Source organism: Electrophorus electricus, chromosome 16 (assembly GCF_041902795.1).
Source record: "Electrophorus electricus isolate QZ-2024a chromosome 16, ASM4190279v1, whole genome shotgun sequence".
Taxonomy (NCBI): Eukaryota; Metazoa; Chordata; class Actinopteri; order Gymnotiformes; family Gymnotidae; genus Electrophorus; species Electrophorus electricus.
In genome coordinates, this window is record NC_137512.1 from 23,534,285 (window position 1) to 23,559,000 (window position 24,716).

A 24,716-nucleotide genomic window follows, 5' to 3' on the forward strand; every position below is an offset into this window, starting at 1 on the left:
CTCAGAAACGCAAAAGTTATTATTTTTTTAAATGTTGCCAACAGTCCTACCGTTTTCAACCACTAGGTGTCAGCCAATGCCACATTTCGGGAACGGCCTTGTGGTCATTTTGGGCAGGAGTTTGATCTCGTGAAAAGCGTTTCAGCGCGCGCGGTGTCTCGCCCCAGTCCCGCGGTTTTAACGGTCGATTGATGCCAACGGCTCTCAAGGTCTGACCGTGCGTTAGAGGGACATGATCGCTAGTGCCCGCTGTAATGAAAACAAAAACTTTTAGACTGCGCTAGCTAGCTAAATATGTATCTAAAATAGACGATTACATCCTACAATGAAGCTGTGTCACGAAAGAAACACAGGGAACGTAGCTACCCATGCTAGCTGTCGACAACACATTTTAGCGTGCTAGCGTTAGCCAGGGTTGTGTGTACGTTAACTTCAGACGGTAAGCGCAGGTTAACATTGCTTTCGAGGGGATAGTAATGCGAATAGCAGATGTTAATGTTTTCGGGCGAGCAAGATATTACAGAATGTTTTGCCCATCTAATTTACCACAGAATACGAATATAGCTTGCTTAACCTAGCTAGCTAAGATAACGTTATCGCAAATTGCAGCAATTATGTCACGAAAAGCCTAGCTCTCGGACGTAGGGTTATACTTAGCTAAATTACGTTAGTCAATTAAGAATCAGACTATGTTAGCTAGTTGCCTCTGATACATACAGAATGTGCAAAATATGCTAACCAAATGTTATGAAACTAGTATTTGTTTTCGAGGAAGGCGGTTTTTGTAGATTATTGTAACTATATTTTTATAGTTTATTTGGTCAAATACCTTAAAATGTCAGAAAACTCTTGGGGGGGTGGGGGATTTTTACTTTTTGGCCTAAACTAGGTTAGCTAAAGTTAGTCCATGCTGACTAAAATAGTTAGCCCACGCTGACTAAAATATTGTAGTTAAACAGTTTAAATATATATTTAAATAATTTTATAGTAACATTAGGGGAAAAAAATCATAAAATATACCCTCAAGGTCCAATTACAATTAATTGAATATTAGAGAATTTGCAAATACACGTAATCAGGTCAAATGACTGGTGTTTCACACACAGGATGATACTGAATTATAATGCTCATTTCAGCAGTAATTTTAATTCCAGCCATATGAGTCTGGCATGAAGTGACCATAATTCCTTCACGATTAGTGCTGTTCAGTTTTAATTCTAAATAAATGCTGGACATTCAACCATATATATCGAGACATCTTGTTGCCTGAGATAAGGAAATGGTGTAAATTTGGTTGTGTTTAAAAATAGACATGTGTATGGGTGAAATGACGGAAAGAAATATGCTTGCCAAAAATGTTTCCCAAAGAAAATCTATAAATGAGGAATAGAATAGGACATGATACAGGCCCCTTGGGGACACCTGAGGTAATATCACTGTAGGGCCAGCAGCGTCAACCAGTGTTAAACCTTACTTACACCCAATTTAAATAATAAATTAATTAGTATAGTTCAATAAAGTTCAAACGAATGGTATGGTTGACTTGGTTGAGCATGAAACAATTCCTAAAAGCTGCCAGCCTCGTTAGCGCAGTAGGTAGCGCGTCAGTCTCATAATCTGAAGGTCGTGAGTTCGATCCTCACATGGGGCATGCATTTTCCTTTGTTTACTCGAACTTTATAGTCTTTTTGTTTTTACTTGCTTTATTTTGTTTTACATTTCAGCTGATTAAATCCTATATGTGGTACTTAATTTTCATCAGTAGTACAAACTGTCTGGTGCACCATAGTTTATGTTATTGTTGTTACTGTGTATGGTGTTCAGATAGGGAGGGTAGGGCCATTCCTGTGAGGCTAGTGGCTGTAGGAGTAATTTCATGCAGACTAGTTAAAAAATGTTGCAATCTTAAAATCTACTTTATAGTTAATATTCTGTGATTTAAGAGTTGGATGTTTTTATTGCTCCAAATAACTGGCCATAAAAGTGTGTTTTAGCATATGTCATGTGGCTTCAGTCACTCTTCTTCCTTAGAAGAGTAATTATTTTCTATCTCTTTTGTGAGGGAATCTTTAGTGAAAATAAGTGCGATGGTTAGATCATGTGTGACTTGTGCTAATTTCATTACCTTTCATAATATAGTGGCCTTTGGATATTGCGACAGACGAACACTCACATTTCCCCAGTTACAGAAAACATTGGGACACGGTATGTGAGTTTTTTATAACCAGTAATTTGTGACATGCAATACATTTACATTTATGGCATTTAACAAACGATCTTATCCAGAGCGACTTACAAAAGTGCTTTGTTATTTGCTCATAGAATATCCTAGTACAGTACAGTAGGTTAGAGCCCAATATACCAAAGATCTAGAATACTGTAGGAATACAGGTATCAAGTGGTGTGTGATGGACCCAAAAAGCTATTGTCCCAGCCTCGTTAGCGCAGTAGGTAGCGCGTCAGTCTCATAATCTGAAGGTCGTGAGTTCGATCCTCACACGGGGCAGCTGTTTTTCTCATGCTGCTGGACATTTAAATTTTAACACAATCTCATTGCACGGTAGGCCAGAGCCAAAAACACAGGCTTTCACATTCTTCAACTATCAAGCTGTAATTCAGTAAAACAAGCAGACTGTTGTTGTTCACATATAAGTGTTCTCATAACAAAACATGCAAATGTTCTAGCTAGAGGGCTAAAATGGTACATCTTGCTGTCTTGTGAGATTGGAATACAGAGTTTATAGATTAAATATGATTAATTAGTTTTGTTCAGGTTTTTATCTACAGCATGTGGGGTGGGGGATGGGCTGTTAATTTTAGACGAGTCAAACACCCCCTACCTACTGTGTTGACAAGGTTAGCTTTTGTGTGCTGATGTGGCATTATGTCCTTTTGACCTTTCTTTTTTTTTCACAAAAGTTTTATTATTTATGTATAAAACAGCTCTTTGGGTAACAGCCAGCAGACACATGTCTAGGTTTTTCCAGTGCAAAAGCACTTTTATAACAAATCACACACCGTTACTTATCTATGTTACATTATGACCTGATGTAAGGCCTATAGCTCTTGTCAGGTTTTTTTTTTCCTGTTTTGCCTTACTCTTTTTTTTTTTTTTAGCATAGCTGGTGGTAGATTGTAGACTGCAGGGCAGTCCAAAAAAGTGTAGCTACTGCCATCTTCAGGCATTAAGCAGAATAAGCGCTTCACACACACAGACTCAACTACAGGCTGCAAGAACATTCCTGGTACCAATCACAACACTAGCCACTGCTTTTTGGACCAGTTGCCAAGTCTAAAGCTAAAGGGAATTACAATAATCAATACATGAAGAAATAAAAGCATTGATTACTTTCTCCATATTCTTATATGACAGAACATCTTTAAGTTTCATGTTGATTCTCAGCTGGAAAACGAATATATCTCACCAATGCACCAAAAATAGCTTCTTTCATGTCATCATTTAATTGAAGAAAATTCTTGGACATTTATTACCTGGGGCAGTCAAAGGGATGATGTAAAGGGCCCTGTTAGTCCTGTTACCAAAAGAGTAAGTTACTGAAATGCTTTCAAGTTTGATGCAACTAAATAACAACAGATTTAATAAGACACTATCTTATAATGATCATCCTATAATGTATGGTGTAACAGTGTGACAGATGTAGTTCTGAGTTCACATTATGTAGTGACATATTTCAAAGGTTTATTTATACAATTTTAACAACTAAGTTTGTTTGTTTGTTTGTTGTTTTTTTTAGTATAGGAGAGTATCCAAATGGTGTATAATGGTAAACTACCATAAACTACATATGCAGTAAGCAGTTAGGCTGAAAAGCACTGGAATATTCTTTTAACTATACATACATAACTCTGAATCTATTGTCAGTTTGCTAAATGGAAGGCTTTCATTGTTGCTTGCTTGTCTTCTCAAATAAATAACATTCACCCCACCCTCAAAAAACCCCCCAATTCATACACAGTTAAGATGTTGTATCTAGGTATGAATAAAGGCTTTGGTGTCTAGGCCATACTGTTCTGGGGTTGTAGTCACTTGTATTAAAGGGGTCAGTGTTTCTGTCCCCAAACCCTGATTGACTTTGACACAGAAAAGGCAAAAGTGGTGTGACATCAACTCCCAGGTCACAGATTTGCTTTTAAAGACTTCCCTTCTGCTACCAGCTCCCAAAATTCCTGACCATTGCTGTCTTCCTCACAGCAACCGTTATGAAATAGTTCACTGAAGGTAATGCAGACATCGCAGTGTAGGCAGGAAAAATTATCCCATTTTATGGATGGTGTCCTTTTGATTTTGTCTTTCATGGCTTATAAAATTGTTTAATATCTGCTGAAGTGAATCAGTGAAGAAGCAAATAAAGACATTGGACCCCTAGGTCATCTGTGATAGTAGCAAATTCTAAGAGGATCATTTAATTCGTGCACATGATTGATAACAACACCATCTAAATGGACAAAAGCACCTCTTCTATTAAAGTGTCAGGCAAAGTGAAGACCTCCCACTTCTGAAGCAGGCACGGTAGGGAGACAGAGGACCAGCTGCAGGTCAAATTAAATATCTTATATAATTCCAGCCCTATGACAGTGCAATCTGTCCATTTAGTTTTATAGCTCTGACCCCTGTTATGATCTTAGCCTGGCATTATTTTTACCTTGATGGGTTTCAGCTTCATCCAGACTGGTGCCAGAGCTGTTGTAACAGTACAAGTCATTGCACTGTTGATGATAGTTGCTGATCAAGTTAAAAGGTCTTTTTTGATTGAGTATGTTCAATATTTGGTGTTCACACCATATATGGATGTATGTTTTCACAGGAGAGCAAAATAAAGTGGCCTTTCATCACCACATGGACTCTAAATCTGACACTGAAACACATCATCTTGGGTCCATGGTAGGTAGAGATATATTTCATCAGAACATAGGATAATATATATTTTAAATTACCATAATGAAGCATAATTATAGACAGAAAAAAATCCTCTTGTTACTTTTCTTTCAGACAGAGGGGGCAGATGCTAACTGTGAATTGAGGTCACTAGTCACTACCCAGGAAACAGACAGTGGAATAATTTCAGTACAACTTCTGGAGTTTAAGACTAGTCTCCTTGAGGCAGTGGAGGAGCTGCATATTCGCCGGGTATGATTGCTGTTTGCAGAGTAAATGTCTATTCACAACTGAAAGAAGCTATTGTAGTGTTAGCGGAAGCTGTAGACATGCTATCACGTTATATTTCTCAGTGTACAAAAAAACTGAAATATATGTTAGTTTTAAAGCCAGATATCTGGTGAGGTCAGTAGTTCATTGACTAAGAATAAAGACAAACTCAAGCTGTGATTGCATTCCCTACTGGATATATTGTACTGGGTACATTAAAAAAAACAAACCAAAAAAAGTAAATGATGGTCTAATATAAAAAGTAGAATATTCCTTTAATTAGTGCAAAGCAAGTAAGGAGTTGCAATGACTGTGTTATTGTCTTGCTATTGTTATATGTTATCTTTTTAATATGAGACATACACTGTTGGGAAGATATAACCAGAAATAAAGTGATCCAGAGTGATAAACGGGCTTCCTCGTGCCGTTAGGTTGTGAGTCTGTTATTAGCCCTTTGATATGACAGCTATATTTGGCCAAGTCATGAAGACCTAGGAAGTGTAATTTCATGGAGGGGGGGTTGTTAATGGGTTTTTGGATGAGGAAGCTAACAGCACTTTTTAGCCATTTGGACATGAGCCAGAGGTACACGCATTTACATCAGGACGAGGTCATGCAAGCAGGACCCAAAAAATTCACGTCTCTGCACTTGTAAAGCCCTTTTCCCTGAAGCAAGCACTTAAAATCTGACACTGGACACGTAAAGGTTGTAGGACCAAAACCAAAGTATTGGATCACTCTTCTTTTATTGCTATTATCATTCTGGTGGAGAAAACGACATTAAATCAGTCTACTCCTCAGGCATACCATTAAACTAACACTTTGTAGTTCTCCAGTTTATCAGGCTGAAGGTTAAGGTGGAGGGCAGTTTGTTGGGTTTGTGGTGCTCAGCTGAATACCATCATGCATCTTTTAATGTACATTATAAAAGTCCAAAGTATAAAAATAGGTTCTGTTAGGCACTTGTTAGGAAATGTAGAGGTTGAAGTCGCTTAGATTTAATAGGAGCTGAACAGAATGGAACAGTTCAAAAGTAATCTGTTGGATGTCAGTTATTTAGGACAGTAACACGTCATAATTGAGTCATTGTTTTTATAATTATGGTTTAAATTTTTGTCGTGCGGTGTCTTGAGTTTATATTTCTCTATTCCCTTTTATTTGTTTTCATCTAGTAAAGCAGCTCCAGTCTTCAAATTTACATGGATTACCTACTCTGATGTCTTTTTTTCTGGGCAAAATCTCTTGAATTTATTGTCCCTTTGCCAGCACATAGCAGCTTTATCTAGTGTGCATTTTTGAGTTTGCTATGCTGGTAGCGTACTTTAATGGGAACTTATAAATAAACTCCTACATACATATAAAAAGTCACTACGTAGAAACCTATTGACTTTTAACTTTACTGAAGGAGGATGAGAAAGGCTTTGTGCTGGGAGCTCCTCTTTAATGCACCAGTGGTTTTCCAAACATGCTGCACAAGCCATTAAAACATGATTTGTGTTTAGCTTTTTATTTCTGAATTTATATATATTTATATTCCTGTCTCACCCTTCCAGTGTGTGGTCATATCTTTTTTGCGCACACTTGGGCCTTCTACCAGAGGCCTGGGAGTTTGAGAGTGCAGTGCAGCGTTTTTTCTGTTGTATCGAGCATTAGCACAGTCCTGGACTAAGATTGATGTTGACATTTGTGGGATATCTTCTCCTTTGTATTTATTTGTTTATAGTGAAAACTTGTAGTATTTCCTGATTTCCTAAAATCTATAGCATTCATCATTAACTGATTAAGTATCACTGTGAACTTTGCAAAAGTTGACATTCAGAATATCCACTTCTTTAACAATTTGCATGTAGGATGCTGAAACGCGATATGAGACCCAGATGTGTAAACTTGTGCTGGAGAAGCAAGAACTAGAGTGGCAGAAGGTGTGTATCCCTTGAACGGTCTGGATGTTATGAAAATAAAATAAATATCTCATTGCAGTCCTTTGAATATGTTAGTGTCATTAGATTTTAGCAATTAGTACATTTTGCATTTTTAGTAATTAGTCATTTTTCAGGAGTCATTGGGAAGTCAGATTGATAAAATGACAAACGAACATTCAGAATCACTTGCTGCACTTAAAAAGCAGGTAGGAATCTTATCCTAATTTCTCATAATGCTATGAACAATTTCCTTAAGATTCCTCCTTCCCTACACAGAAAAGAAGTTTTGGTTTGCATTTTTTGTGCTAGTTTTGGTACAGTACCATGTAAAGGTAAATATTCCCACTTCTACAATGTCAAGTTTCAGGATCAGCTCAGAGGAATTGAAGGAGAGAAGGTAGTTTTTTCCCCTCCCCTCCCCCAATCTAATGCTGTGCTAATGTTGTATATAATTGTGCAAAATATTGCAATATGCAAATGATCTCTAATTGTGACTAATGGTATGCTAATGTGTGGAAGGGGAAGCACCAGCTGAGTGCTGAAATGAAGGACAAAGAGATAACGAGTCTGAAAGAAGAACTGAAGTTGCTGCAGGTATAATCTACACTTCAGTGCTGTAGAGGACATGCTCCACTTTGCCTACTGGAAAGCCCTTTATGTCTATTTGTAGTGTTTCTTCTGGAAATATAAGCCAACAGTGGGAAAATTCATCTCGTGGATGACCTTTTGATTGGGGGCTTGTGTAGGTCTATTTGGTCTTGTCAGGCAGATGATGCAACATTAGTGATATATGCGTTCCTGTACGGTTCATCACACCCTCTGTTCACCCATCCGATGGAACAATTGTCCTTATGTGTTTATTCTTTGGTAGTGCTGTAAGATAACTACAGTTAAAGCATGGGGTTTGTTGTATGTTCAGACAGAGGCTGAAGTAAAAGTAAATTTGAGTAGTTACTTTTCTAATTCTTCAATCATGTCAACACATTTTTGTCTTTGTAACTTTCAACTCGGGTTTAACAATATCAGCATTCACTGCCAGTCTAAATCTTCAAAACTGGTAACTTTAATTAAAAGATCACTAACTGACCTGAAGAAAGAAACCTTTAAAAAAACATTTCTTTTACTGCTGTTTTACAGTTGTTCAAGTACAGTTTGGAGAAGAAATTAAGTGAGTTGGTAAGGATTTCCAATGATATAAGTTGTTGACGGAGGCTGGTGGGAGAGGGAGGAATTAAAGAGGAGGATCAGCGGAGGAGAGTACGGCTCATCAGGAGTAACGGATAGGGAGTGTGTGTGTGACACTTGAATTGCCAGTGCAGCAGAGAAAATACCGCTATTAAAATATTTTATATCGAAGCTTTGCTCTGCTTAACCTTTCAAGTGACAGAGAGAAAATCTGTTTGATACAGACAGTCAAACAGTAACGACAAGGTGGGGTGGGGGTGTCCACATAAAAGCACCTCAGGCATGTGCGATAGAGGAATACTTATCTGACAGGGAGAAGAAGCACTCAGCCGGGATGTTAAACAAAGTTCTTCAGACCCAGAGAAACAATCCAGTGCTGCTGTTATTAATCAAACTCAAATATTTATGCCTTTCATTTGTGAATGAGTGCAATTATTTGGAAGATGGGGAAAAACTGACTTTGAATCAGTTTCTTGGACAGAGATGCTGAAGATTAAAATATGCACTCACGCACACAGTCGAATCCTACACTGCATTATTCCTCTGTCTCACACACACACCTCTCCCCATACATAGACACGGGGTCAGGGTGGCTCGGCAGTCAAGTTACTGAACTAGTAATCAGAAGGTTACTTGTTTAAGCCTCACCATTGTCCAGTTACCACTGTTGGGCCCCTGAACAAGGCCCTTAACCCTAAAATTGCTCAGATTGTATTGTCACAATTGTAAGTTGCTTTGGATAAAAGAATCTGTAAAATTCCATAAATGTAAATAATAAAAAACATGGTAGAATGATACTAAAGATTGAAGGTACAGTGTAGTTGCTTTGCAGGAGCAGAAGTTGCAGCTGCATACACAGGTGAAGGTCGGGCATTTGAATCAGCTTGGAGAGGTGGAGAAGCGTTTTGGGGCCGTGTTGAAACAGTGTGCCGTGGTCAAACAGGCCCATGGGAAATTGGAGCAAAATGGTACGGCAGGCATTAGAGCCACACGGGCTGTTTATCATTGCCAAATACTGTCTTATAAGTGTCTTATGGTCCTAAATCCAGATATTAAAGTTCAGCTAATGAAAACACATTTTGAAACATGAGGCCTCAGTTAGTGTGCACATAGCAAGGTCATTGAAGTTAGGCTGAGATTCCTCTCTGGTTTAGGGTTATTTTATTTAAGACGACTCATCCTAGATCTGAGCTCCTCTGGGGTATATTTTAAATTCCTGCACTGGTAAATGTTAATAGCCCCCTTTAGTTGTATTTCATCATTAACTCATGTTTAAGTACGGTTTATGTTGAGTAGAGGGCATAGTAATCCTTATTATTTGCTATTTCCAAACAGCAGTATCAATATTTAGATAAAGGAGTGATACAAGCTTTGTTTTTAGGGCAACCATTAATTTAAATGACATTCTTCCTATTAGTCTGACATGTATCATAACCTGAAAACAGCACTTCTATAGTAAATTTGAACTATTACATTACATTTTGCATGTAAAACCATATTACATATTTTGAGCCTGTTGTTCGTTCTTACCTAAAGTGGAGGAGGCAATGCGACTAAACAAGAAATGTACATCCTTCATTAAAAAACAAGAATCTACAATTGCTACCTTGAAAAAGGTAGTGTTTAATTCATTATTTTTTATTCATTACTAGTAATTTTTCAGTGCATCATTTTTTGCAACATAGACAAATGTTAGTGGCTTGAATACTGTTAACTGAATATTTCATAGGCTGATAAAATGCAAAATCATTTTATCTTCTGTAGGACGTTGAGAGACTTAACGGTGAGCTGGTAAAATGCAAAGTCTTGTCCGTCTGCAGATCTGGTGAAGAAAGTTCTATTTGGCTCGTGAAAGAACAGCAGTTGCAAGAGCTTAAACAAAGGCTGACTGTGGTATTTCTTTTTTTATCTATAAGAATTTTCTCAAAAATGAATAGAGTTAAAGAGGGAGGGTCGTGTACAGTAATGTAGTACTGGTTGACTTTGTAGGAGACGGAACTGAATAAGAAACTCAGAAATGAAAATGCTGTTGAAAGGGCAGAGAGGCAGGTAAGTTTATTAACTCTGAATTACTGCTCACTGTTTTTCCAGGTGCAATTCCTGAAACGTATACAAAAATCATATTTCAAGCTCTGACATGGAAAGTACAGAAGAAAGGAATATTGTGGTTCTTTCTTCCCTCTCTTTTGCTGGTCTTACCTCTTTTGCATGCTATAAAAAATTTGCAGTGGTAACATTGCTCAGTAATCCTGGCCTTAAGCTGGTAATACATCTCACTCGGCTGGCTGGCTGGCTGGCTGGCCGGCCGGCCGGCCGTGTGTGTGTGTGTGTGTGTGTGTGTGTGTGTGTGTGTGTGTGTGTGTGTGTGTGTGTGTGTGTGTGTGTGTGTGTGTGTGTGTGTGTGTGTGTGTGTGTGTGTGTGTGTGTGTGTGTCTCTATCAGGAGCTGTTGAGCTCCCTCCAGCATGCCCAGTTTTTGCTGCAGGCTGAGTCCCAGGCTCTGAGCCGAACTGAACAGCGGCTCCTTAGATACACAGAGGAGTACCAGGTTAGTCCCCCCTTAAACACCATCAGTTTGTATCAGTCCACCATGTGTGTGCCTGCTAATTGTATTTCTCTGTGTGTAAATGTACACAATTTAGAATATATGGCTCCTTTTTAAAATAAATTCAAATGTGGTTTAATTTGGCTTCGCTATATGTTTATGCGTCATACATCTGTAAAGATACTCAGATGATTTACAAATTGGAAAGTGACATGACAAGACTAGATTTATGTAGCAGATAAAACACTTCAGGAAATAAAATCAATAACTAAGAAAACATACCCACTGGATGACACTAAAAAAAACCAGATTTTTTTCAGTAACATTTCTATCCTCTGTGGAACTATTCTGAAACTTAAACCACTGTTTGCCTTTATTGTAGGCTGCTTTAAAATGGTAATGGTCCAAATTTATTTAAGATCAAAAATAAACGACTAGCAGCCCATAAAGATGATTGAGAGTGTTGTAAATCACATTTGCACATTTAGGAAGCATTGCAACTCAATAATAGCAAGTGTGTTTACTTTCCATTTATGGCCTGTGGTCTTTTATAACCTCCATGCCTCAGTTTAATTCACATATTTATTCGTTGATTAAAACTATTATTAACGTGACAAAACTCTGCTGATTTGTATGTTCCTCTCTGTCCGTTTAGAACCCTCTGTCCAGGTTGAATAAACACATAAAAATTTATTATTGCATTAAAAATTTTCCGGGTGATTAATTTAATTGCAGGTCCTTAAACGAGAACATGAAATGATTCAGAAGAGGGGGCAAGACAAAGAGGTCGAGCTTATGCAGCTGATAGAAGAGCACAAAAATTCCCAAATCACTTTGGAAAAAGAGGTCATTCTCCTTTATTGTTCTACTAAAATGTAAAGCCTTATCTGAAAATAGAGTAAAAAAAAAAATATTGCTGGCTTTGCAACAAAGGTGAGATGCATCAGATGTTGGTTTTCTGCTTATGGTGGTTGTCAAACAGATGCAGATTCTACGAGCAAAGATGCAGACTGACCAGGAGGAGCTGAAAGCTGTCAGAGAGGCTTACGATCATCTACACAAAAAACGCCACCAGCTGTCTTCGCGTGTGATGCACCAAGCTACACATATTCAAATGTTAGAGGTAGAAGCGTAGAATACACATATGCTCTCTTAAAGGTCAAATTAAATTAAAGGTCACGTTTCCATTTTTTACCAAAATTGCTTTAGTGCTTAAAAATGTTTTGCCGATACAGGCAATGGAAATAGAAATTGTCAGTAGAATTCTATTTTGAAACATTACAAATGTAGCTTATATCAAACATTTTTAAGCACTAAAGCACTTTTTGTAAAAAAAAAAAAAAAAAAAAAATCACTTGAATGGAAATGTGTCCAGTGTTTGGGGAAGGTTTTAAGAAGTTTAACTAGCAGAGAAGTTTGTTGGTACTTATGCTAAGACAGCCTGACTTGTTAGTCTTTTTTTCTCTTTAATACAAAAACAGTTACAGTTAAAAAGGACTTTAGAACAATGACTCATTTGATAACTATGTGGTGGCACAGTTTCATTTTTTAATAATTTGTTTTATCAGAAAAATATTTTTTATCAGAAAAAAAATGTTATTATGGACTCTCTTCATTCCAGAATGGCGTGCGGGACAACTTCAACACTCAAAGGCAGTCTCCTAGCAGCCTAAACTGTCACATCCATCTGGATATAGCAGGCAATCTCAGTAAGGATGCATCTTTAGATACTGAAGGCAGAGAAGTTAGTCCTCAAAACAGCTTCGAACAAATGAGACACTGCAAAGAGACTGAAGATATTCCAGGTGAGAGGAATGCAGCCTTCTGTTCTGTTGCCAAGCTGGGCGCCGTTAAAACTAATATTTTTGCACAGAATGATGTGATGTAGGGGGGAGTGGGTTCCTGGGCTGACAAAATATGTTAATCAAGAAAGCTTACCTGTACCTCTTATTTTTGAACCGGTAATGATGCATGAATTTAATTTCCTTGCATAGATGAAAGGACTGTCGAGTGTCAAGAAGCAGAAAAAGATGGCTGCTTTCATAGAGAAAACAACAAGGTTAATGTTGGTTCGCTTACAGATGGAAATGTACTACTGCCTTTGCAAGGCCCTGACCTGTCGGTGATGGAGGAGAGTGGCAGCACAACTGATATGCTTGTGACAAACCAGCAGAAGGATCCAGCTGTCAGACAGGAGGCTAGCGTTGGTAAAAGTGTACCAGTCTGCACCACATTTGATAATGACTGCCCTTCAAATGACATGCGAAGCTACACAGATGGTTGCCTCGCCAAGCTATCAGAACCCGAAACCAGGTCTGTTTATGGGGTGGCCAATGACCCAGTGATGTCTGAAACTAGGACTAGGCCAAAGGCGCAGAGTCTGAGTGTCTCTGAAATGCAAGAGCACCAGACATCAGATAAACACACTTCCAAGACATCTCAGGACACTGACTTGAAGGAGGCTGAACCCAAGACCACAGCACCTGATTCCAACAGTTTTCAAAGTGAATCACCAAAGGAAAGTAAAATGACTGCAGAGAGGCAAAGTACCACAAACCCAGTACTACAAGACAACGATGCACATCATGAGAATCCAGCGATGCACAAACAGTTGAATGTAGCCTGTTTAAGTCCACTGCAGCAAAGCCTTCCCCAGCAGTCAGACTCTCTTCATGTGAGGGTTTTGCCTATAGCCGCCGCAGTTCCTGATGCACATTGTGAAAAATCCAGAGATCAGTTCTCACAGCATCCAGAGGCCCCTGAACTACAGCAAGCCTTGGAAGATGCAAGCAGTGATCAGGGGATGATTGAAACAAAATCAGTCCTGGAAGCTGAGTTAAACATCTCTGCGACCCCTCCTGGATCATTTTCTCAAAGCAATATAGGGTATACCTTCAATTTAGCAGAAACTCCGATTGAAAACAGAACAGAAGATACAGCCATATCTGCACAGACACTGAGTGAGCAGAGTGCAGACATGTGTCCCAGTCCTCAGGTCTCAAACTCACATGGAAGTTCTTTACCAAGTGCCAGACTCACAAAACCAAATGAACAACTGAATGATTCGCAAAAGCAAATCACTGGTATAGAACGTTCTTATGTTGATGGCAGCCTGAAGTGCAGATCATCTTTTAAGCTGAGCATGAATCCAAAACAAACGGTGAACACGCAATTAAACTGCTCACAAACGATTGCAGGTGTTTCATCAAGGGATACCAAAATTAATTCTTCAGCATCTTCAAATCCTTCAGCTTCAGTGCAGAAACCTACACTGCCCTCTGGCTTCCAGGAAGTTATTGAACCATTGTCTACCCCTTTATTTCCAAAGCACAAACAGAGAAACAGAGGTAGATACATACAGCTTTCCTTAAGAACATTTCCACTGTGTTAGCAGTCTTAGAATATCTGAGCAGTAATTTACTTCTCGTCACTAAGGTGCTGCATTACTCACGATGCCTCTTAACAAATCGAACATCCACCCTGACCAAGAGAGTGATCAGCATGGAGAATGGAATGCAATCAAGCAGATGTTTTCTGAAATCGCATCTGAAAAAGTAAGTTTCACCAACGTGTAGACAAGAGAGGGCTATGGAAAGCTGACTTATGAGGCTCACAGCGCCCCCAAAAACACCGGAGCGCTTTAAGACAACTTTCATTCCCAAATGTATTTCAGCAGGGTGAAATGGTAGCATTTTTCTCAATGAAAGGTTGATAGAAAACTGCAGGGAAAAGTCACAGATCATAAATCACTGACACATAGCCCAGGTCCAAGGGGAGCAGAGACGCGGCAGGCAGCGTGGCAGAGGGCTCATGAAATCTAATGTGTCTGTAACCTTCATGTTAGGGCATTCATCTGGATCTTGTTCCATTTCAAGACTTTCTTATAGAATCACTCAGTATACTGGAGTTCTACATTTTGTTATTTTATTTTTGGTGTGCATTTGGCAAATTATGAAAGCTTTCTGTTAAGTTTTATAATTGTCTTTAAAGTTACAAATGTATTTTTTGGCCATAGGTTTTAGGTCTAAAACAGAAAGGGGAAATAAAGGTTTTGTTTATTTCATTTTTTTTTCCGATGGCTTTCTTTAGCTACCTTTATTTAAAGAGATTCAGATTTGGCTTAAACGTTAAAAAGTGACTTTTCAGTTATCATACTTTAGAAGCTTAGAACCTATGTTTCATTTTGTGCTTTAAATTTGGCCCAGAATTACTAGCTTATATCGCTGTAAACCTAGAATCTGTATCTCACATGTCATATAATGGCATTGGAAGATTAGAGCCAGACACTTTATTGTCTAGGAAATAGTGATCTCATCTTTTATTTTATTAGTGATCATGAAGGCATATTAGATCATATTAGTGATATCTACATTTTTTTTGTGTGTGGGAAAAAAGTATTCATAATTCCAGTGTCTTAGCAACCTGCATGCCATGTATATCATATTAGCATAATATCACAGAGTTATTACATTAACACTTCAGCCAGTAGAATTAGATCAGTGTTGTTATACTTTATAGCCATTTTTGTTTGTCACCGCAGGAGAACAGAGTTCGCATCTCCTTTGGTTCAGCTCAGCCAGACAGTCCTGCAGCTCGGCCTGTGGGCAGTGCACTGAGGCAGGACTGCACTTCTCCCTCTGCCAGACCCCACGGCCAGGGGAACGTAGACAGACCCGCCTGTGAGCGAAGTATGCCCACACCCCCAGAGAAAGAGGACCGTCCGCACTCTGACATCAGGGCCCAGATCACCAAGATCGAGCAGTTTCTTGCCTCTGAAGGATTCAAACCGCCAAAAAGATGTAGGATAGATGAATTTAAAGTTTTGAAAGATTAAGTACATTGCCTTAGCTTATTGTTTAGATAATACCTTAATACTTAGAATAACATGATAAATAATACTTAATATTTAAATGTATAATATTTGGTTGAGAGGGTTGAATCTGACTTTTTTTTTGTTTGTTTGTTTCAAATATTTGAAAGTTGTATCATATTTTATATGATAACGGAATAAAGTTTTTTGGCAGGATTTTAATTGTCTCGTTTTTTTTCTCTTCACAGACAAGAGCCAGGAAGGTGTCTGCCTCAAATGATTTTTGATCCCTGCTCTGTTGCTTACCCTATTGACAAACAAGTTGACTGCTTCACATAAAACATGCTAATTACAGTTTTAAAGCCAATTAACACTAATTACTATGGATGGTTTGTCCTTTCCTCTAAGGACATCTAATTTGGCAAACAATTAATTTGCATTGTGAACACATACTGACCAACTATAACTTGAGTTAATTAAAATATACAAGTAACAAGAATCAATTAACACACTAAGACAAATTAACAAATGCAAATTATTCTCTCATTAGGTTTATGTTCTCAGTAAGGAGGCTGTTTATACCATATGGACATATGTTAGGGCGATTCCGAGTGTTCTCTAAGGTGCTACTAGTGAGGTGGTTTATGTTGTGTAATCTGGTCATGAATTTTGCTGAAGCATTAAAACATTTGCAAGAACTAAAAAATGCAAGAGTAATAGTTTATCTCTGTACTGACTTCCTGTTTTAGTTATTTTTTTGTTTGTTGTTTTTTTGGGGGGTGGAGGGGTGGAGGGTCTGTGTTTGTTTCCGCCATCCGTGAGCTGGAGTGAACTGACGCTGATCCGTATATATGTACTACCATTCTATTGCTGGATAAGATCACATGCATCACTCCGTTAGATTAAAACAGCTTAAAGTGCCCAGCAAAACAATTGTCCTGCACTGTATTAAAACCACACAGCAGAAAGAAAATGTGCACCCCCTGAGCATGGCACAAGGGCCCTCTCTGGTCCTGCTTAATACACTTACTCATTATTAATATGTCAAAATGTTAATGTCCTCATAAAGAAATCTGATGTGTTTCAGTGCCTGTGCCAGCGGTACTGACCCTTATCCTTAAAGAAGGGAGTAGTCAATATGGAAAGGGTAATTTTAATACACACTCCGGAATATGGTGCCGGGCCTTTGCTACAGTCAATTACACTTGAGTGCGGGAGGGACCCCGGTGTTAATTACTAGTCGGTTTTATATAGTGCGTAAATACAGAGTGTGCTGACATTTGCATTCCATCACCGTGTCCTGACTGCCACAGCAAATTAGCCTGGCCCCCCATGGAGTCCACCGGACCCGGCGCGTTTAACACTAGAATAACACTCTGGAGACCGCAGGCCAGGAGCGCTGCTGTGCTGATTAGGGTGTTGTTGGGATTTAAAAAGATAGTGCTTTAAATTGATTAACAAAATACACACAAACACACACACACACACAATATATATATATATATATATGCAAATAAATAAATCCACATAAATTCATCAAAACATGAAATTCAAAAAGTGACCCTGCACTGATTTGCTGAGATTTTATGAACAGTATGAATTAAATTATTTCAAACTAGATTCATTAAGAATTTTTTTTACCACCATCTTTTTGTAAATGAAGACGCACACTCTCGCTCTCCCTCATTGCGCAGTGAATCACCTCCGTTCTGGCTTTCTCATTTTACCTCTCACCGAGAAAGAAGATCGTCCCTTCCTGCCCACTACTGTCAAAGGCCACTGCAGTTCAAAGTTCATCGTCCACATCATTTATAAGGCCCTAAATTAGTCCAAACCCTGATCACTGCTCTCTTTTTCCACCAGCTATTCATCTTAGTGTTACCTCACATCCCTGTGCAAATCCTAACAGCGAGAAACACGAAAGTAAGTGAGGGCAGACGACTACACGGCAGATGACCCTTTCGATTGAGTTATACTCCTGGAGGACCACCACGGGAGCTCCATACGTTTCCAATTCTGCAGAGGTTAGGAACCATCATATGGGTACATGTTACTCCCCCTTAAGCGAGGTACGTCCCTGCTGCCTATATATCTGTATGAGCAGAGACGTGCACTCCGTAAAAGATGAACCATTTCAGCTGTTACCGAACAGAAGGGAACCCCAAAACCCTGTCCTAACCCACATGCCGTCTGGCATTAGTCTAGTCCCAGCTGAAGGACTGGGCCATAAGTCTCACACAGCAGGACGTCCCAGCTGGATGATGGAGAGTGCTTGTGTACTCCAGGGGATCTTGTTAAACTGCCATGTCCCATGATCTCCGCTGTAAGGCCGGTTTCCACCTCTGAGTGCTCTCCTCTCGTGCTAAATCACAGACGATGAGTGACATGCTGAGATGCATTAAGCAACAAATGTATTTCGTTTCTAACTTTCACAAGGTCAGAAAGATGGCTGGGGTCTTCCTGTTCTAAAGTAATGCCATCAGTAAAGTCATCAGATACTGAAGACTATAAAGCTTGGTAAGTTGAAGGGAAAACATAATTTTACAGTTATTCAGGTTATACCCAGTCATAACAGTGACATATTTACAGACAGGTTTTTCTGAGGGGAAACATAATTTGGCCATTTTTATGTTTCATAGTTAGTCAGTGTTCATAACCTCTTTATATGTTTCCTTGTTCTGGGTCACTTTAACTCTTTTACTCCTTCTACATAAACATTTAACTCACTGGTAAAATAATGGTAACTCATTTTACAGTGTTAATAATGCACACAAATATCCTTTCAAACTTGCGTCTATCGGTGGTTATATGTGCATACAATCTCATTGGTAGCGTAGAGCTCTTTAGTGGATCTGCTTAGCGGCTGTGGGTATTCCTCTTTGATCCAAGTGGCGACCTTTGTCGGCGTTTACTCGTGAGTGAAAGCTGCTGCTGTTTCCAGCACCGCTGTTTCTGATGCTTAAGTGATGGGCGTATCAGTTAGCCAGAGGGAATGAGATAGATCGGGAGGCTGCTACATGAAGCCTCAATGACATGCACCATTAATCTTACCCGGCGACTCGTGACTGCGTCCATCCTAGAGATGGCCTCTCGGTTTTTCTACTAAACCTATGCTTCCCTTAACACTTCTATTTTTGTCCCCTAGTATTTTTGAGCAACACACTTTTCTTTGTGCTCAGGTTTTGGGTTTTTTTGGGGTTTTTTTTGTTGTTGTTGTTTTGGTTGGTTGGTTCTGAAAACATAGGTTTGTTTATATAAAAAAAAACATGCCCCTCATGAAATATATTTCTAAAGAAATACTTCAGTTGATTTTGCAGGCCTTAATGTACAGGGTTGGCAAACAAATCATGCTTCCCTTATTATCTGACCTGCAGTAGCGGTCTTTGCTCCCTCTCCGCTCTGCACTGTGGAGCCCCGCTCTGCCTTTTCTCCTGCCCAGCACACTCTCCATATCTGCACCCTCACAGAAGGGGGTCTATGTGAAGGACTACAGGTTAGCGTGTCTCCGGCACTGTGGAGTGGGCGGCCAGTTTCTGCCCTGAGGGTTTCAGCACAAACCGTGTAGCCTCTGAACAGGTGCCTTCTGTTAAGACTTCACTGTGGATTATAAAAGCAGTGTTATGCTGAGTCTGGTCCTATCGCTCCTCCGAGTCCCGCATGTCTCAGTGGAGTTAAGTCAGTCCTGTCATGCCTGTGCTTGCATTTCCCCTCCATCATCAGCCAATAAGAGCCGATCGCTCATCTGCTGAATTTTTCAATGAAAAGGTTACCACCAACTCGATCTACTTCCTGTTGTGTCAGTTTCTTCTGCTGTTTCATCTTCATCTTTCCTTCTGACTAATCTTTCTGAAAAACTTTTGGTCATCATAGTTGCCATATAATGAAGTGATTTTTGTGCTCTAGTGTGTGTGTGTGTGTGTGTGTGTGTGTGTGTGTGTGTGTGTGCAACTCTATCTTGTCATGTTTTTATATTTTCAACAGGAAACATTGATGTGTATTTATCCCTTACTGCTAGATTAACGACCAGTGGTGCACCCTTTAATGACCTGCCAGATTACAGGAAAAATGAGGTCAGAGGTCATCAGATTGAAATCAGTTCCATTCCTGGCTCCGTGGTGCCACTGTCTAAATCTTTCCATCATTCTTTAAGGATAAAGGTTTCCTATTTTTTACACTCTTTCATTATTTCGATTATGATTCAAATCAACTCTGCAATGACAATTTATTACTTCCTCTTAGAAAGCAGACTTTCTGCGTTGTTGTACGAAAGGACCGTTGCCTCTCATGCGCACTTAGATGGAAAAAAAAAAAAGTCATGCTACAATTATTCTTCAATATAGGATTATACAGTAAAAAGTAATATCCAGATGTGATTAGGTCAAAGCAAGTCATCAATAACAGTTACATCATTAATTATCAAACAAGGAATGCGTCTGCCTTTTCATCTTAATCTGGAGAACAACTGGGCCAAGGCACAGCAGGAATTCAAATGATTTAGCTTTGACTTAATCAGTCTTAGGTGCACTACAATGGCAGGTCACACTGATGGATGACCTTCTAGTCACTGAGTGGTGTTTATATAGTGAGCTTTCACTGACTTTCTCACCACACTGCTCAGCTGAAACAAAACGACAGCGATGGTTCAAGGGTCAGGGGGCTCTTTTAAAGGCCGTATCAGAATGCGGTTATTTTATATCTCTCATCTGAATAGTTACTCACTTGTGACCCCTAAAACAAACGGAGTATTGCAGTCTCTAGGACAGGTAATTAACTCTGCTTGGGGGACACATTTTGAAAAAAAAAATCAGCAGCACAAAATATACAAAAAACATTTGTCTTTTTTTTTACCGGATAATGCCGTAATGCGGCTTACTGGCTCGCTATTTAACGTTATGGCAAAAGTGCATTTTGGAAAACAGAGCAGCTCGCAGTAGATGAGTGGAAGGGGCTTTCTGTCAGCAGACTCAGCGTGAGTCCTTATGTGGCCACACGGCTGTTTCTACAAATCCTGATTGAAGTTTTAAGTGGTGCATAATGATATCATCCAGCTATGTCTTCCCTGTGGAAAGCCCCTCATGTTGACCAGCCAGTGAACCCAGACACCGCCAGAGACATCTCTCTTCAAGTAACTGTACTCTTGTTGTTTTTTTTGCCAAATGATCTGGCAAGACAGGCCTTATAAACTTCACCGCATTAAAACGTTGCCATTAGCACTTTTAACTGCTGAGCTTTAAAGATGGTGTCAAGTGTTAAGAACATTCTGATGACGTGGATGAACAAAATGTCTCCTTGAATCCTGCTGAGCCCTTAGCAATGTGGTCCGCGGGGTGGCATGACACTGCAGCAGCTTCAGCGCACACTCACCTGACACACTGTGCTATCGTTGCAGTTTGAAAAACATCACAGAGGCCATCGCACTCAAACGGTGGCCTGACACCGTCAACCACAGTGACCCCTTGTCCTTGATGCTGCTATTCCCAATTTAAACAGAGTAACATTTTCTGACTTTTTATCAAAGCAACCCGCCCTCTGCATTTATTATTTCCAGATACTGATCCCACCGCAGTTTCAGGCTTGACGTGTAGAATAGCCGCGGAGTTCAGCTCTTGGGGTCTGGCAGAAGATAAGCTCTTTGTAGTGATTTGCAGGCCTGGTATTCGATCCCTACTAAACTGATGCAGAGCCGTTCGAACATAGAGATACTATCTTTGAAGAAAATGTCCTGACCAAACATAATTTCTGCTTTCTCCTGGAGCCTGGCCAGCCTCTCGAAAGTTTTTCCTCCCCATAAACTCAAGTGGAGACTGAAAAATTTCATCTCTCAAGATTGATGGCGTGTGCTTAGGATATAGAAGTCTCCGTTTTTATTATACAAGCGCTCTATTTCTCTAAGTGTTCCATCGTGTGCTATTTGTAGAACAAAGTGTCCGAAGCTTTCACCATGTGTCTGCAATCCAAAACTATCACAGAACATTAAAAACAATAGTATATACAGTAGATTGTGTAAAGAAGTAATAGATAATGGCACCTTGGGCTGGAGGAAAGCCAGTGTCATGAACAGAGACTCTCTGGGCCTAACAGCACGTGTGAAGGATGACCACGGTACTCACCGTCCTTGTGCTTTCTAATTAGACCAAAATGTCGAACATTTTCATTCCCACATGCGTTCAAGGCTTTTGCGCATCAAGCATGCCAAAGGGCATTAATGAATGCTTCTGCAGCTGGTGGTACCACTCTGATACCCTTCAGCCTGATCTCGCCGAGAGACTCTGTGTTTAGGTAATGTTGGACGGCGTCCCATATCCGCTCACATGCTTGAATTTTTCTCCTTTGAGGTGTTTGAAGGGGAGCCAGTGTGTTAAATATTCCAGCGAATCTCAGAGCATTCCCGGTCTTCGCCTTATCTGCCATTCTTCACAAATCTACTACCACCTGCACATGCTCTTTTAAGAGCATCTCCTCACTGCCTTGAGAACCAATGTAAGGCCAAGTCCCAGTCGAAGAGCTTGAGGGACACCAAAACAAACCCTTACCAGAAAACTGTCAAAATATGTTACTGCAGTTCTGATATATTTGAGGTGACACCGTGGCTAATGTGTCACAGCATTAGTGACATAAACTGAAGTAACATCTGGATCAAAGTTAGCAACAAAACTTTTTTGCCTTGGAAGCAGGACTTTTAAATTGAAGTTATGTACTTATGCACATCACGTTATTTTTGCATGCTCCCTGCTCCTTGGAAGGGACACAAGGGCTCTGTCCCAGCATATCTTTAGTTCAAGGCCACTCCTTTCTCTCTCTCTCTCTCTCTCTCTCTCTCTCTCTCTCTCACTCTCTCTCTCTGCGCCTGTGGTGGTGAGCATATCTCTCTCTCCTGACTCCCTGTGGACTGACACGGATGCTCCTCCAGACACCTGCGCTGTGGTTTCGTCCGGGGGAGCATGCGACGTCCGGGCCAAGAGGCCACGCTGCTGTCAATGGCGAAACGCTTGGTATCAGCAGTGAGCCAACATGGGAGTGAGCAGGGCCTCTGAACTGCGGCCGCTTAGCACGAATACTCTTCATTTTTGCTCTCTCGCGTAGTATCAGTCTTTATCTGCTCTGTCCATTTGCTGCAGCCATTTGCTTTGAAGTACATCGAGACACGCAGCTAACGCTAAACAATGGGTGCTGATCAGGGTTTTTCAACAATTATTCACTGTACAAATGAGTGTCTGTGTGTGTGCGCTTATATGCTGAGAATGTGAACAGTGGGACGTTGTTTTGAAGCAGACAACGGAAATTTCATGTCAAGTGATGTTACATTGACTGCATTTCGTTGAAGCTGCTACTGATAAGGCTGACGATGATCCATGTGACCATCTGTGGTTTGCGAAGCTTTTGCCGTGTCTCTTCTGTCAGCTGTTATCTCCATGACATTTGTTGTCCACTGTCCTCACCACTGCCGACTTTATTACTTACGATTTTTAATCACAACTTTTCTCGCATTCACAATAAATCTTTGCTCAAAGTAAGAACTGTTCATCTGTGCTGCGGTGCGTTACTCGATCTTATGCAGCTTTATTGTCATGGGTGAACAATAACATTTTTCATTGCTTTTAAACGCTCTCCTAGGACGGCCCAGGACGATTCATCGTGCAAGCGGAAGTCGTCCTGGGGCCATCAATTAGCCCGCTGCACAAATGAAGCTGCTTGTGATACTACCTTGAAGTCACAGCCCTTTGATGCAGCCATGGGGTTTAGGAAAACTAAACATTTCCAGGGTCAGCTGGAACGCTGTGCTTTCCTGAAGCCTAGGGAGCACTCGGATAAAAGTCAGCTAGGCTTTTTTTTTTTTTTTTTTTTAAGATAATTTGTTGTTTGTTAAGTGGAAAAATGCGTTTGAATGGCCAGGGGAGCCATTCCTTTTCTCCACTGTTGTTTTTGCACTGCAGCATTAGACATGTACAGCATGTCTTTGAGCTCCTGGGAAAACTCGGTGGAACCTATAGTCCTTTTTGAGGGCAGAAATAGCCGGGAGTAAGTGATGTGATTGTGTGTGTGTGTGTGTGTGTGTGTGTGTGTGTGTGTGTGTGTGTGTGTGTGTGTGTGTGTGTGTGTGCGTGTGCGCGCGTGCATGAGCATTTGAGGGAATTTAGCAGAAGGAGGGTGATGGGGTGAGGTCCTGTGTTCACTCATATCTACTCTGCTTCTAAAGAAAATGTTTTTTCAAGAAAATATTGCATTAAACGTACAAAGCGAAACCAATTCAAGTGTTTCCCCTAACTGCTCAGAATATGTGTCATGCAGGTTGGCCTCCACCCATGCCAAAACAGAAATACCATAAATTATTCAGTTTAGTAATTTTATAACTTATGAAATAGCAATTTATATTAACCATAATTTGGTTAACAGTAATTTAATGAACTTTAAAAGCAAATGTTTTCATGACATATTTTGAAAACTAGATGACAGGAGCTAGCTCTGTAATCTGCACCTCTGGCAGCGAGCATGACCACAGCTCTACTGCACCCTTTTACTCCGACCTCTTTGGTTTAATGGCAACATAAAGGACTTTGACACAGTGACTTCTGCCGACAGGACAGGCACTTTTCCTCCTTCTCCTCGCGTTCCTCTTCCCCGGGTTGGAGAGTTGAGTCCCGGGTCAGCAGCCTTTCAGCAGAAACCCAGACTAGAATTCCAGATGGTGAGGTAAGAGCGGATCTCAGCTCATCAATTTAACAAGGTCTTCTGCTGCTTAGCCACGTCCTCCGCACGGCCCACACTTCCGGCTGCAGCCGTGGCCCGAGCACCAGACAAATTGAGATGTATCTCAGCTAAACGGTGAAAGGATGGCCGCCGTGAGCCAAACAGCAGGCTAAAGCTCCCTTTATGACCTTTTTTTTTACAGTGTCTTCTCACAGTTTTGTGACCGCGTCACCTTTTTGCTTTCTTGGTTGTTTGATACTTCGTTTTGACTTTTTGTGCCAGCATGTTAAAATAATTCTTCGGAGAAAATAAGAGAAGAGCAGGAGGTGGATAAGTTAATGCAGCCAACAATCGATTTGTTGGCTGTCCAAATAATTATCTTATGTAAGGACCTGTTTCT

At 40.1% G+C, this 24,716-nt stretch overlaps 1 protein-coding gene and 2 non-coding genes across 9 annotated transcripts; all 3 read left to right on the top strand.

Annotated features, from left to right (window-relative positions):
- The first annotated feature begins 102 nt into the window (after window positions 1-102).
- ccdc73 (coiled-coil domain containing 73) lies at window positions 103-16,309 on the top strand. Of its 7 annotated transcripts, none has more exons than XM_081699382.1 (20): window positions 103-209; window positions 2,140-2,205; window positions 4,827-4,903; window positions 5,012-5,149; window positions 7,018-7,089; window positions 7,224-7,295; window positions 7,451-7,486; window positions 7,609-7,683; window positions 8,227-8,265; window positions 9,107-9,242; window positions 9,811-9,890; window positions 10,039-10,167; window positions 10,264-10,323; window positions 10,717-10,821; window positions 11,554-11,664; window positions 11,801-11,941; window positions 12,440-12,623; window positions 12,813-14,165; window positions 14,254-14,372; window positions 15,359-15,830. In XM_081699382.1, exons 3-20 carry the CDS (start codon window positions 4,859-4,861, stop codon window positions 15,650-15,652), a joined length of 3,189 nt encoding a protein of 1,062 aa, XP_081555508.1. In that variant the 5' UTR covers window positions 103-209; window positions 2,140-2,205; window positions 4,827-4,858; the 3' UTR covers window positions 15,653-15,830. The 7 variants fall into 7 exon arrangements, with proteins under 7 accessions (XP_081555508.1, XP_081555504.1, XP_081555503.1 ...); XM_081699378.1 differs by adding an exon at window positions 15,877-16,309 and having other exon boundaries at window positions 141-2,205; window positions 15,359-15,617; XM_081699377.1 differs by having other exon boundaries at window positions 141-2,205.
- On the top strand, window positions 1,579-1,651 carry trnam-cau (transfer RNA methionine (anticodon CAU)). The gene has a single exon. It is a non-coding gene; the product is annotated as a tRNA-Met (tRNA).
- On the top strand, window positions 2,434-2,506 carry trnam-cau (transfer RNA methionine (anticodon CAU)). Its single transcript has one exon. It is a non-coding gene; the product is annotated as a tRNA-Met (tRNA).
- Window positions 16,310-24,716: the final 8,407 nt, after the last annotated feature.

Coding starts and splice junctions, on each gene's coding strand:
- ccdc73 (XM_081699377.1), top strand. CDS start 2,088: ATGGTTAGATCATGTGTGACTTGTGCTAATTTCATTACCTTTCATAAT. Junction 2,206..4,826: donor ACAGAAAACATTGGGACACG/GTATGTGAGTTT, acceptor ATGTTTTCACAG/GAGAGCAAAATAAAGTGGCC. Junction 5,150..7,017: donor AGGAGCTGCATATTCGCCGG/GTATGATTGCTG, acceptor ATTTGCATGTAG/GATGCTGAAACGCGATATGA.